This window comes from Miniopterus schreibersii (assembly GCF_964146895.1).
Source record: "Miniopterus schreibersii genome assembly, chromosome: 7".
NCBI classification, from domain to species: domain Eukaryota; kingdom Metazoa; phylum Chordata; class Mammalia; order Chiroptera; family Miniopteridae; genus Miniopterus; species Miniopterus schreibersii.
The window spans coordinates 2,596,885-2,611,139 of NC_138108.1; the positions used below are offsets into that span (position 1 = coordinate 2,596,885).

At 57.1% G+C, this 14,255-nt stretch overlaps 1 protein-coding gene across 8 annotated transcripts in view; it reads right to left on the reverse strand.

Moving 5' to 3' along the window:
- AGAP1 (ArfGAP with GTPase domain, ankyrin repeat and PH domain 1) overlaps positions 1-14,255 on the reverse strand; it is a 340,037-nt gene that overhangs the window by 177,806 nt on the left and 147,976 nt on the right. For all 8 annotated transcript variants that reach the window (XM_081141778.1, XM_081141777.1, XM_081141775.1 and 5 more), the window contains 2 exons: positions 2,484-2,611; positions 536-691 (listed from right to left, as the gene is read on the reverse strand). In XM_081141778.1, the coding sequence (XP_080997904.1) occupies positions 536-691; positions 2,484-2,611 (284 nt within the window). The remainder of the gene's footprint in view (positions 1-535; positions 692-2,483; positions 2,612-14,255) is intronic.

Consider the following 14,255-nt stretch of genomic DNA (forward strand, 5'->3'; position numbering starts at 1 on the left):
GGCCTTGCTGTCACGAGCCTCTGGCACCCACGAGCACGGGGTCTGTGAAAGGCCAGGCGCACATGGCTGGGGATTTTGGCAGAGTTTTGTCATCTCTTGTATCCAGTGTGACAAATCTCTAGCTATAGGACCACAGGTATCTTTGTACAAACCCCTATTTTTTTAAAAAACTCTCACCTGAGGATATTCTTATTGATTTTAGAGAGAGAGAGAAAGAGAAATAGAAACATTGACTGGTTGCCTTCTGTGCTCACCCCAACCGGGGTTCGAACCCGCAACCTTTTGGTGCACAGGACAACACTCCAAGCGACTGAGCCACCCGGCCAGGGCTCACCCTTCATTTCTGACACATGAATCAGAACTCCCCGAACACCCAGAAATTCCCATTTTGCTCAAGATCCAAATCTTTGCATCCCGATTTTCTTACGACTTCCACGGAAATCAATCTCACTGATTTAGTTTGGATTCCACAAGGGTCACCAAACCACCCGGAGGGCAGAGGAGTGCTCGTGGGGACCCTCGGAAGCACACTCACAGTGAAAAGGTTGGACCGGCGCTTGGACTGCTTGCGGACGGGCGTGGGGGTGTTGGCCGTGGGGGGGACATCGATGCGCAGCTCCTTCTGGCTGGTGCTGGGCGTCGAGGGGACGGAGGACGAGTAGTCGCTCAGGCTCCCGCCTCCGTTGCTCGTCTGGAAGGATTCAGAACCAGGGTTTGGCTAAGGACACCCTCCAGGGACCGGAGGCCACCCCCTATGCGGGGCCGTAGCCGACACGTCAGGGAGTCACCCCGGGGAGGCGCCCGCAGCCGGGCGGGGAGCTCCTCTGGCTTCGCCGCCGTATCAGCATCACGTACACTCGGTTCCGCTCAGGAACGCGGACCCCTCGGGCAGTCACCTGAGAAGGGACTTAAAGAGAAGCCCTGCCCGGCCAGCACGGCTCAGCAGTTGTGCGTCAACCTATGACCCTGGAGGTCACTGGTTCGATCCCCGGTCAGGGCACAGGCCCGGGTTGTGGGCTCGATCCCCAGTCGGGGCATGCAGGGGGCAGCCGGTCAGTGACTCTCATCACCGATGTTTCTCTCTCTCTCCCTTTCCCTTCCTCTCTCTGAAATCAATAAACATATTTTAAAAATAACAGAAAAGCCCGACCGGGCGTGGCTCAGTGGTTGAGCATCGACCTAGGATCCAGGCGATCAGGGTTCGATTCCCGGTCAGGGCACATGCCTGGGTTGCGGGCTCGATCAATGACTCATCATTGATGTTTCTATGTCTCTCTGTCCCTCTCCTTTCCTCTCTCTGAAATCAATATATATTAAAAAATATAACAAAAAAAAAGTGACTTAAGAAAGAGAAGTCTCTATCACTTAAATTTAAAAATTTTGAAAGTGAATGTAATCACATCCTGTTCCCTCTGAGGAGGAAAGAGCCAGGTGGGCTCGGTGGGCCCGGTGGCCCCTCCGCCGCTCTAGGCCCCACGCAGAACCGCAGCTCAGTGTGAGGATCACGTCCCGAAGGGGCAAACGCTTTTGGAAGATACTTCGAGATTCACAGAAAACTGAAGCCGCCTACAGTGGAGACTCGAGAACATTCGAGCCGGAACCTCCAAGGCCGCGGCTGTAAACGTGGTCACTGACTGGCCCCCCAGGCCGACGGGAAGCCTCCTCGCCGCGGCCTTTTAACAGGCACCGTGTAACTGATGCCCGACCGGGAAATAAATGCCAATCAGAGTGTCGGGTGCGGGAAACACAAGCCACGCTCCCCGAAGGGGTCTTGGTCATGTTCTTCACAGTGACAATCCTTTTGTTTACTTCCGAGCAAATAACTGAGCGAACGTCGCTGTGGAAGGATCGTGTCTGCAGGGCCTCGGGGAGCGACGTGGTAATTATAACCGAGGCCGCAGCCGAGTCCGGGCGCGCAGGGAGAGGAGCCACGGACGTGGGCTCGCAACTGTCCCACCTGTGGGCAGGCGGAGGAGGGCTGGCACGGGGCGATTTAAATGTCTTTTTTATTGATTGATTTTAGAAAGAAACAAGAAGGGGAGGGAGAGAGACAAGAAGGGGAGGGTGGGAGAGAGGGAAACAGGTTTGCTGTTCCACTTATCTCCTTGTATGATTCTTGCATGTGCCCTGACCAGAGACTGAACCTGCAGCCCTGGCGCATCAGGACGACCCTCTAACCAACTGAGCCACCCAGCCAGGGCCAAAATGGGGTGCCGGGGCAATTTAAGTCAATGGCAAAGACAGCGAGCACACCGCCCCCGCCCCGGCAGGCACGCCTCGTGACACCGGCTGTGACGGGAAACGCTCCAGAACGCCTCCTGAGAAACCCACTTGGCCGCGGCAGTCTCTGGGGGAAATGGGAAGCCAGCGACCAACACGCTGGTACTTGGGAAGCTGGAAACCAGAAGAAAATCCCCCTTACGGGGGGCAGGCCACCCCCCGGACAGGGCGTCACCCCCGGCCCTCGCCCGCCCCCCGCGCACCTGGCCAATGTGCACAGCGGACACCTGCGCGGAGCAGACGGACGAGTGGCTGGGGGAGTTGGGGAGCGACTTGCAGGGCCCGATGGACAGCTGCTGCTTCTTCCTCGTGGCGACGATCTTCTGGGCCACTGGCGGGAAGAGACAAAAGTAGTCAAGGTGAGGCTGGTTTCCGAATACCGAGAAGGTGGCGGGGCGGCCGCTCTTCCCCTAACCCTCCAGGCCCTCGGCAAGGGGACTCCCGCCTGTCAGCCCCTCGGGAGCATGACTCAGACGCGGCATCTCCCGGGGCCTCCTCCGCTCCTTCCCCTGCACCCCAGCTCAACGTGCTCATGGAAACAGGTCTGGCCCATGGGGTGACATCCGAAGGGCCAAGCGGCGGGCCCAGGAATCTTCCTGGAGGGAGCCGCCCGGCCCATTCCTTCCCCGTGTCTGTTTTTCTCCCTGCTGCTGAAAACGCACACGTTGGAGGCACCGTGGGGATCGAAGCCGCCCTGGTGGGACCCGAGATGGGAGGAGCCCTGCACCGACCACCTCAGAAACCTCGAATGTAAAACAGAAGAATACACGCCTATCTCGTTCCAATTATTCTAATAGTTGGACCCCCACCCTCACCCCCGTTACTTGTGGCAAAAATAATCCTAAATAAGACAAGGCAACGTGACCAAGCCCCTTGAGAAGTCAAAACTGTTTTCTGCAGTTTTTACTCTTACGGGCGCACAATTACATTCAAGGACGTGTAATTACATCAAAGACATTTTCTTTATTTAAATATATGGCTACACACATCGGAAGTTCCTCTTAATCAATACGCATCTGACTCCGGCCGTAACTCGTGCTGGCGAACGGGCTCGCGGGTGAAGCGCGTTGGGTGTCACTGGACAGAGCCGACAGTTAGGACGCTCTTCCCTCCCAGCAGGTGTCGCTGCAGGATCCTGACTACGGCTCCCATTCGAACGGACGGGCGTCTCTGGGGACGCGCTGTAGTTCAGCTCCTGGCATTCAGCCCTCGCGTTTGCCCTGCGCGTTGCTGTTTTCTCTGACCCCCCGCCAAGGAGCCCCTGGCTGTCCCGGCCACAGGTTACGACCCGGGGTGCACCCGGCGCCCACGGGCCGTCTCTTCTCCAAACGAAGGCGATTTCAATAAGGAGCTGGTTTGTCCGGGGCGCCCGGCTTTCGCGCCGACGAATGATAGCAGAGATATGATTAAGTGAAAGCGCAACGTATAAAAAATGGCTCTCGGGCCGAGGCGCCGGCCTCATTAGGCACAGCCCACCTCCACCAGGCCCCTTATCATCCTGAAAGGATGGTATCAATTAATTTATCTTCCCGGAGCGTATTGATCACAGCCTTCATCAGCTAATCACGTTTAAATTACAGAGGAACCGCAGGGCTCTCCGTCATCTCAAGACCATCGGCGTATTGATCTGGGCTCTTTGAAGACGCGTATTAGCGGATTTTATAAATCACTGTGGAAACTCAAAAATAAAATTTAGGGTCAGGTTCCAACAGCTGCAAAACATGTGTCGTGGGGCCGAGCTGAGATCCCAGGGACGGGGAGTAAATGAAGTTAAAATCGGGACTGGTTGGGGGATCGCCAACTTACTTATTTCGGGGGGGCTGGGGGAGCAAAAGGGGGTTTCTGATTATCAACTCGAATGCACTTCTATTTTACTGCAGCCTCAGTCGCTTTGCGGTTGGACGGCCAGAATGACTTTGATCTTAAAGCTCATTAAAAAGCGAGGAGGTCAGGCTCTGACCGGTTTCGCCCCGTGGTTAGAGGGTCGGCCCTCGGACAGAAGGGTCCCGGGTTCAATTCTGGTCAAGGGCTCGTCCCTCGGCCGGGCCGGGCGCCCGCGGGAGGCAACCAATCGCTGTCTCTCTCTCTCTCTCTCTCTCTCTCTCCAGGCAGCTCCTGCAAATGTTCTCTTCGAGCACAGACCTGAGAAACTTTCTAAGGTGAAGGCAAACGCAGGCCCCATCCGTCCGCCTGGAGGACAGGAGAGCCACCTCAGGAGCCAAGGGGACGTTTCACCGCGGAGCCTCGGGTCCAACGCGGACAGCGCCGGGCAGGGCGCGGCTCCTGGGTCAGGCGCGAAAGTCCCGCTCCCCACTTGCGTCCAGCACGGTCCCTGCGGGGCACAGGAAACGCTTTTCTGGGTAAGCGCCGTGGCAAGCACACGGCGTCACTGGCAGCGTCTTCCAGCTCTACTCACCCGCTTCTGTTTCCCACCGCGGTCGTGTCCGTCCCCAGACGGGAGACAGGAAATGACTTACAAACACGTCGCGTGCAGTGGACTGTTTCAGGGGTGCAGGACGACCTGCAGAAGGAGGGCGAGCTCCCTGGAGGGCAGTGAAAGTACCTGACTTAAGACGGGAGAAAAGGGGCCCGGCCCGTGTGGCTCACGGCTGAGCGTCGGCCTGTGAACCGGGAGACCGCGGTGCGATTCCCGGTCGGGCACACGCCCGGGTGCGGGCTGATCCCCCGCGGGGGCCTCGCGGGAGGCCGACGATCGATGGGAAGGGAGGGAACGAAGCGCCGTCTCCAGCGAGGCCGGGAGTCGCCGGGCTCCCCAGGGCCCACAGGCCGCGGCCGCCGCATGTCCGTCCCAGGGGTGGGGCGATGCTTCTGCGCCCCATTTTAAGAATTTTCTGGATGGACTGTTGGGTGGGCCGAGCTGGAGAGACCACCCGCCATCTAAGCGAGCACCAGGGCCCGTCCCTCCCACGGCCTCGTGTGCATCCTCGGGGTGACTCGCGCAACTGGAGGGAGGAGCTGGTCCCTGCGAGTGAGCCCCTCGCCCCAAAACCACGCCAAGGAAATGGAACTGGGGGGGGGGCACTGTTCTGCTGTAACTAGAACCATGGGGTTCCGGACCCTGAAACACGTTAACAGACTTAAAACATAAATGTTGCCCCAGATGCCATTTGTGGGGCGATTTTTATAACCACCGCGTTTTGCCCGCATTTGGTCATTCGACAAATGAGGATGTTACGTATTTTATATAAAAACGTGCGAATGAATGAGCCAGAAACACACGCGACGAGGTTGCCTAAGGCAGGAAAGCTTCATCCCCGAGACGTGGGTTTCTCGACGCGGGCGCCTCACGTCCTCCGGGGTCGCCACGTGGGCGAGGCCACGGGGTCCGCAGCGCGCACCAGAAGCGTCCGCGGGTTCGCCGGGCTCCGGCCAGCTTCTCGGCCTCCTGCCAGCCCCGCACTAACCTCCATGTTTCCAACAGTCGCTTCCTCCGCTGCCTTGAGTTTGATTTGGGTAACTCACAGCAGACACCCGGTAACGACCCTTCCACGTATCCATGATCACAGTGTAACTGCAACACCAGGCAGGGAGGCCGCCAGGGCGAGGGGGCCGCTGGGGGCGGGAGGGGCCCTGCTTGACCTGGTGAGGACTTCGAGACCATTTTCCAAGCTGAACCCTTGAGGACACTTTCACAGACTTCTTTCCATGCTTCAACGTCAATGTAAGCAACAGGTGAGTCATGCACTTACTCTCTCCGCAGGTTTTTTAATTTCTATCACGTGGATCAAACGAGATGTTCGGCTCCCAGATCGGACCTCATCAGACCTGGCGCGGCGCCCGATTCCTGCCCCCGCTCTGCCCTTCCCATCGTTTGCTCCAGGAGGGAAAGAACAGGCCCGGCCACCCCGGGAAGCAGCCCCGCCTCTCAGTCCCCTGGAGCAGCCTCTCCATCCTGCTTACACCTGACGACGCCCGTTCCCCAGACGCGGACAAGGCGGAGGGACCACAGGCAGAGCGGGGCTCAGTCGGTCTGGCTCTGCGGCTGCTGGAAGCACTGCCACGGGGCCACGAAACCCCGTTTCCCCGCCAGCACCCCACAGACGCCACCCCTTCCAGGACAGGGACCCTGCGTCCCTCCGCTCTGTCCGCAATCCTCCAACTTTATTTGGGTAACAGATAACGGCGGCCCGCACCCCAGGAGAGGCTCAGCCGACGCCGGTTCAAGCTCCACCTCCACGACCGGCCTTCCCGAAAGCGGCTGGACTGTCCCTGACGTCCCTCCCGTTCTCCCGACCACCGCGGCCCGCGGCAGGACCTGCCATCGTCGAGATCACTGGAGACCGTCTGGAGGCGGCGTCTTACCTGGCCCCTGGGCAGCCCTCCTGTCCGGCATCCCTCCCTCCTTCCCTGACCCCGACGGTCCAGGCTCCTCCCCGGCCTGCAGCTTCCCCTCCGCCTTCGCTGGCTCTTCCCCGTGGGCCCTTCCAGGCTTCCTCCTCTGACTGACCCTCCTTGGCCTCCATGCCCCACCCCCGGCAACCTCGCCACCTTGATGCCAGGGTTCTGCACCCACAGCAACAGCCTGGACCACCCTGTGTTCTAGAACCGTCTCCAACCATCACCCACAGCTCCCGGGAGGGAAACCGGAGCCTCACCCTCGGCCACAAACCTGCTTCTCCGGACCGTCTCCCTCCACTGACTACCCCCCACCCGTGGGAGACACGACAGACAGTAGGTTCTCCCACCAGGATCTCTCTCAAGTTCATCTCACGTCCACTGCCTCCCTCCAGACTGCTCCGTGGAGGCCCCGCACCCCAACCCCTGCCGGAGTTACGGGGCAGCTCCGCGCCTCACCCACACCTGGACTGGGTCCTGCAGCGTGTGCACGGGTGTGTACACACGTGGACACATACATAAGCACGCACACACGTGTACAGTGCACACACACGTGCACGCACATGCACACCCGTACACACGCATGTACACGATGTACACAGGCGTGTGCACGCACATACGCGCACGTGCGTGGAGAGTCGGGGCCTTCCTTGCTGCAGGGCCCTGAACCCCTAGAGCCTGGTGTGTAAACTGCTCAGTCAACGACCGTAACAAGGGTCCCAAGCTAGACCCGCGATCGCTGGCACCACTTCCGGCCGCCTGCTCCCGGCCGGGCCGGGGCCGCCGCTGAGACGCCTGTTGCATGGCACCAGCTGGCACCCCCGCCATCCAGAATGAAGCACAAATCAAGCTTTTTAATTTCATTAATGACTATGACATTTTTGGCAGAGTCCAATAAATGTTGGTGAATTTAATCAGCAGGACACCCTCTGTGGATTAAATGATTGACTCGAATTAATCAATTAGCAGGAACTTCCGCAGTGCCACCTGTGAGCCCGGCGAGGGCCGGGCAGGAGGCAGGAAGAGACGGGCGCCACCTGGTCTCCGACCCCAACGGGCTCCATGCAGGCGCCCCCCCCCCCCGGAGCAGCTCCAATTCTTCATCAGAGGCAGGGCCGCGGGGTGGCCCCCGTCCCCGTCCCCCTCCGCTCATCATTTCCTCAGATCCTGCCACCGCCCTCCCCCGCCCACCGGAGCCTGGGGGAGACCTAAGGACGGAGTCGCCGTGTAATGACCCGCGTTCCGCGTCGTTCCAGCCCTCACGGCGCCACCCTCCGCTACGTGGGCGCCGCAGCGGCTCTGGGCACCGGCCGAGCTCGCGGGGAGGTGAGTCCACGGACGCCTCGGGCTGTGCTGGGGGCAGATGCCTCGTGGGGGGGAGAAGTGGGGGTGTAGCTAAGGGGGGCCCTGGGGAAGCCTGTGGATTTGACTGATACCGAAGGGCCACAGTTAGATGCCGAATGGAAACTTGGTGTCAGTGAAGCCAAATTTGAGGAAAAGGGGGATCTGCAGCCACAGAGAAGCTGTGGGCGGCCCCGGAGGCCAGCACGGGGGGGACCCCACTGTTCCGAGTAAGCAGACAGGAGTTTAAGTAGGAATGATAAACCTAATAAAATATTTAAAATGTTTATAACAGAACTTGAGACTCTAATTTTACTCCACGGAAACATTTTTGAGCCTCCCTCGAGGCTGGGCGTCAGGGCACAGGCCGCCTCCGCCTGGCACCTGCACCCAAAAGCGGCGTGTCCCGCACCTTCCACCGGGCCCCTCCGTCGGCACCGGGGGGGGGGCAGGTCACTGGAGAATGACCATCAGTAACGAAACCACCGGGGACTGTAAATCTCCCAGCAACAAATAAAAGATCCCCTGACGTCTCAGCTCAGTGTTAAATTACAGCTGAGTGATCGTTAAACTATCTTATTAATTAAGCAGAAATTAATTACCAAATTATCTACGTGGTTCTGAACGTGTGACTTAGGAATGAGAGGGAACCTGAAGTGGACTTTTTCTGGCCGAGGAAACCTGAAGTTGAGGAATGTTAAGGGGCGTGTGCTCCGTAAGGGGGCAGCCCCGTGCCCACCGCCTGGTCTGTTTCCGCGTCACCTCTGTTTTGGGCGTAGAGGCAACTATGCCAAAAAGCTAATACAACGAAGGGGGGCCCATTCCTGAAGGTCTCTCGGGTTGTTTGAGGCTTAATGACAATTAGTGAACCACAGGGACCCGCCCACAGGGCCCCTGGCACCCACACGCCTGCAGATCCCGCCTGTTGGAACAGTCGGCCCACCTGCCGAGACAAGGGGCCAACGCGACAGACCCCGGGCTCTGCAGAAATGCCAGGCACCAGGCTCTGTCCACCTCCTGGGGCCGGCGTGCCTGACCCTCGGCAAGCCCTGGCCACCTGGGTAAAGGGACAAACGGAATCCGCAATGGGGACGGGCAAGGACGTGCGGGAAGCTTGACGGGGGGACTGGAAACACAAGGTAAGGGTCTCCCCACGCAGACACGCGTGACGAGCGAGGACCTGATCCCTCAGGCAACGGGAGGCCATCCAAACTACCCCAGGGCAAGCGACAAGGTCCGTGATTTGGGAGGACACCCAGTGCGGCCTGGAAGACGCAGGCCGTCTCTACGGGACGCCGGAGAAAGGCGCGGGCGTCGGGGGCGGGCGGGGCTGTGACAGAGCCGCTGGGGCCTGGACTCGGGGGCCCGGCTCCCACGGCCCAGAGGCACATGGATGTTTAGTTCTGAGGCTCTCACGCGGGAACTGCTGCGACTCCACCCTCACACCTGACCCAAGTCTGCAGGGCCCGGAGCTCCAGGCTGACCGCGTCGCCCGACGTGCAGAGCAACCCCGAGCTCTTCTCAGGTGACGGAAGCTCAGTGACGCGGTTTCGGTCGAACCCCGGCTTACAACCTGTCAGAGCAGATTTGAGCTTGAACCTCAGTTATGGTTCCTGAATGTAAGTGAGATCAAATCGGCTCAGTGCCCCTCAGGAGAAAACCAGGCCCTCCTAGCGAGGGGTCCAGCGCTTCTGCCACCCCCCCCCGTTTAATGCCCCCCAGCTGTCCTCTCGGAAGCCGACTTGGCCCAGGACAAGCCACCCTTCACGGGGACGCCACGTTTATGGTTCTAAAAAACAGGGCTGCCCTGACCACGTCCACGTTTCAACGAAACAAGCCACCGGCCACCAGAACGGTCTCCTAATTACAAGTAGTGACAAGGAAGGAAAGGTCTACGCCGGAGCAGGTCGCGGGTTCGTTCGCGGCTGGAAAAAGGAAAACGCTCTTCTGCACGTCTGCTCTCCGGGTCCTTGTCAGCGCAAACCTGGGGGGATCCCGCCAAGGGTCAGCGGCCCGACGGCCCCCACACCCCGAGCAGGCCTTTAGGAGAAAGGGTTTGGTGGAGGAAATCCTGGGGTGACCCGCTTTCCGCGCACCTAGGGGCGCAACGCGGCAACATTTCTATTGTAACAAAAGGAAAAGCGCCTCTAACCCAGGCCCGGCCGCGGCGGAACCGCAGGCTCGCCCTGAGGTCTCCCGGCCAAGCACCGACTTCCCCCCGATGCGACGTGGTCTGAACTCCTAACCGGGGTTCAGTTCTCGCCCGTGTTCCTCTTATCTCATTGTATTAAAACAAATTTATCTTCATTTATGTCGCAATTACCTATTAGGGCTGTTAATTTGCTGGAAATGAAGCTATTGTTTAATTGCTCCTATTACCCGGGATTTAAATGCCGGCTGCAATAAACAGTTACCTTCAGGACGGGCAAAGTCACGGCTGTGACCGTCATTCCAGAAGCTGGGAGGGAGGGAGGGGGCGACGCGTCCACAGAGCCCACGGCAGCTGGGGTCCCCCTTCGCCTCAGAGGAAGTGAGGGGACAGCGCAGGCCTTTCGAGAGCGGGGCTGTTGGGCGCGAGGGCATTGTCACCGGGGCCAAGGTCAACATGGACTTGAACACGGATGAGAGAACGTCCCTCAGGCCGCGAGGGACCCAGCACAGCCTGTCCGCCGGGCCCAGAGGGACGAACTTTCTCTCTCACGCCTCCTGCTAGATGCAAATCAGCCTCTTTCCAGACGAGGCCCCGCGTCCCCCAATAAATTGGCAATACAATTAGATGGCAGGCGAGGACCTGAAAGATAAATGGCTCCAACACGGAGGGGAGAAATGAACCTGTCACTTCTCCTCGACTCATCAAGCCGTCTCGGGGAGGCTGACGGCTCCGAGCAGGAGCGCTCCCAGCACCCCGACGGGGAAGGCTCGCGCTGGATTCTTCCGTCTGCGCGGGGCCCGGCCAGGCTTTCCGCGCCCGGGGGGCTCAGGACGCGCCTCTGGGGTCCATGGCCAAGGACAGGTCACGAAATCGGCTCACACGGTTTGGCGGGGGGAGGGAGGGGAGACCCAGGAGAGATGCCGGTACCCACAGAGGTACCCGAGGAGGACGACCTCCTGCAGAGACCAGACTGACGGAGGGGCAGGGGCTGCGGGAGGGATTTTATTTATTTACTTTTATTTTAAATTGACATTTTTATTATTTTTTTAAACATGGTTTTACTGATTTCAGAGACAGAGGGAGAGGGAGAGAGAGAGAGAAACATCGATGAGAGACCTCGATCGGCTGCCTCCCGCACGCCCCCTACTGGGGACCGAGCCCACCACCCGGCAGGGGCCCTGACCGGGACTCGAACCCGGGACCTCTCGGTTCACGCTCAACCACTGAGCCGCACCGGCCGGGCAACAGTAAGGGTTTTGAACCATGAGAAAAGAAGAGATGCTACGGAGCGGAAGAGGCTCACGGAACTGATGGCGCAAAAGGATCCGAGCTAATGAAACTGCAGGAGAATTTAAAGCCGAGGAATCGGGGCCGGAAAGGGTCCTGTTAAGAGAACAGATCAGACGTAAAAAGGGCGTCAAGTAGATTCTGAACTCAGGGCCCTCGAGACAAGTACGGCCGAGAACCGTAATTGGTTTTCGTTTTTAAAAACTGAAACGTCGGTTGGTTCTCACCGGCTCAGCCGAGTTCCCAGGCCGGGGCTGCCTCCCCGTCTCAGGTGCACATGCTCCGGGAGCAGGGGCCTCAGAAACGTCCCTGAGCCTCCCCCGCATTCGTCACACGCATGTTTTCCTCCCGGTGTCTTGTACCTTTCAAGAAAAATGGACTTATCTGTCCCCGCTGAAGCTGTTTCCCTATTTCCAGAAATAATTATCCTTACAACAATCTCCATAAAAAAGACATTTTCTCCCCAGAGTCGGGGAGGCGACGTCCCGGCCGGAACCTGAGAAAATGAGCGCTCTCCGCCCGGCCCTGTCGGCGCCGAGCCAGCGCCGGGGCCCGCGCACGGGGCCTTCGGGGAAGTGACAGTGACACACAGGGTGGGTTATGCTGTGTGTGTGATGCAATTAGGAAGAAGGGGGAGATGACAAGACAGATTTCCACGAGTTCTGCACAGCCTCGCGCCGGAGCTCCCCGCACCCACCCCCTGCTATCACTTAACGGCACCGCCACCCGAAACCACCCTCCCAGGCACCTCGGATTCCCTTGGGCACGTTCTGCCTTTTCTGATATTACAGTGACATGAGGCAGTCATGTTACATGAACTTGAGGCCCGAATAAAGAAATTCCGTATCATTATACAGGGTGTCCCCCAATAATGTATACACGCTTTGAATAATTATTAATTCCAATGGGTTAAATCTAAACAGAAATAAACATCAATCAGCTCAGCTGTGGAAGTGCGTATACATTTTTTTGGGACACCCGGCAGAACTCAAGACAATTCTCTCCCGCGGGTCACAGTCACTAAAGAGAATACAGTGCAGAGAGACTTTTTATAAGTTTTTTGTTTTTTTTCCCCCTTTAAGGAGGAATTAAGTTTATCAATTGCCATGGTAATTACTCGCAGCACCTCGGGTAATTAAAAGGGATCTAAATCTAATTTTATTTACGTTTAGAATACCTGAGGTCACTGCCGATCAAGACTTCGAGTTGGTGACTAATAGCGTTTAAGTGTTAATTAGACTTCGGCAGAGAACACGGATTGATTTCTGAATCTGTCGTCTGCTGTGATTTAGTAACGGTGACGGTCGGACTCTCCCTGCACGTTACTCCCAGCTTCCGTGAATTACTGAAATTCTTCAAAGAATCGCGCATGCATTTTAATTTTGGGATTTTACCAAAAAAATCAGAGCTCATAATAATACTGCACATCTTGCCCATGAGTGAGAAAGTACCTCACGCTAAAGTCAATCTATATGGGTCCATCTTAATGTAAAATACCTACAGTAATATTTATTTAGTAAATACTCATCTATTTTTTCCATTGATTTTTAGAGAGTGGAAGGGAGCAGGAAGGAGAGAGAGAGAAACATCGATGTGAGAGACACGCGACCTGACCGGGACCAGGGATCAAACCTGAACCGAGATACGTGCCCTTCACCGGGAATCGAACCCGTGACCCTTTGGTGCACAGGCCGACACTCTAATCACACCGGCCAGGCTACAGCAATACTTTAAATGGATTAACAACTGTTTTCATTTCCCCTGAATTATTAACTTAAATTTTAAACATGCACAGAAGTTGAATCTGAGTGAATGTCCATTTTATTTGTATTTCTATTGTTTTTAAAATTTTATTTTATTGCTGAGAATATTACAGATGTCCCCCATTTTCCAACCTTTCACCCCCCATCTCCCACCCCTCCCCAGGCCTTCACCTGTCTATCGACTGTGTCCATGGGCTGTGCATATACGTGTATATGTTCTCTGGTCAATCACTTCCCACACTCCTTCCCGCCTTCCTGTGGAGATCTGTCCGTCTGCTCCCTGCTTCCATGTCTGTGGTCCTGTCTTGTTCATCTGTTTATTTTGTTCGCAGGATCTTCAGATGAGCGAGATCATGTGATGTTTGTCTTTCTCTGCCTGGCTTATTTCACTCAGCATAATACTCTCCAGGTCCCTCCACACTGCCCCAGAGGGTATGAGATCCTCCTTCTTCACAGCTGCGTAGTATCCATGGTGGGAAGGTCCCACAGCTTTTTACCCACTCAGCTCCTGAGGGGCACTTGGGCTGTTTCCAGATCTCAGCTGTTGTAAATTGCGCTGGTGTGAACACAGGGGAGCATAGATTCTTTCTGATGAGTGTTTCAGGATTCTTAGGGTATATTCCTAGAAGTGGGATCACTGGGTCAAATTTCTTTTTAAATATGGTTTTATTGATTTCAGAGAGAGTAAGGAGAGAGAGAGACACAAACATCATGATGAGGGTCATTGATCGGCTGCCTCCTGCACGCCCCCTGCTGGGGATCGAGCCCGCAGCCCTGGCATGTGCCCCGACCGGGAATCGAACCGTGACCTCTCGGTTCCTGGGTTGACGCTCAACCACTGAGCCACACCGGCCAGGCTGCCTTCGTCTTTATAACAGATTCTTCTTTTGATGGGCAAAAATACAGAAAGCGAGGGAGAGGGCAGTGTGCAGGCCGACCTCGGAGATGCTGCGGGTTCGGGGTTCCAGCCCACACAACAAAGCGATTATTAAAATCAAGCCACTCAAGTGCCTGAGCATAGACCTAGGAACCAGGAGGTCACGGTTCACCTCCCGGTCGGGGTGCATGCCCGGGTG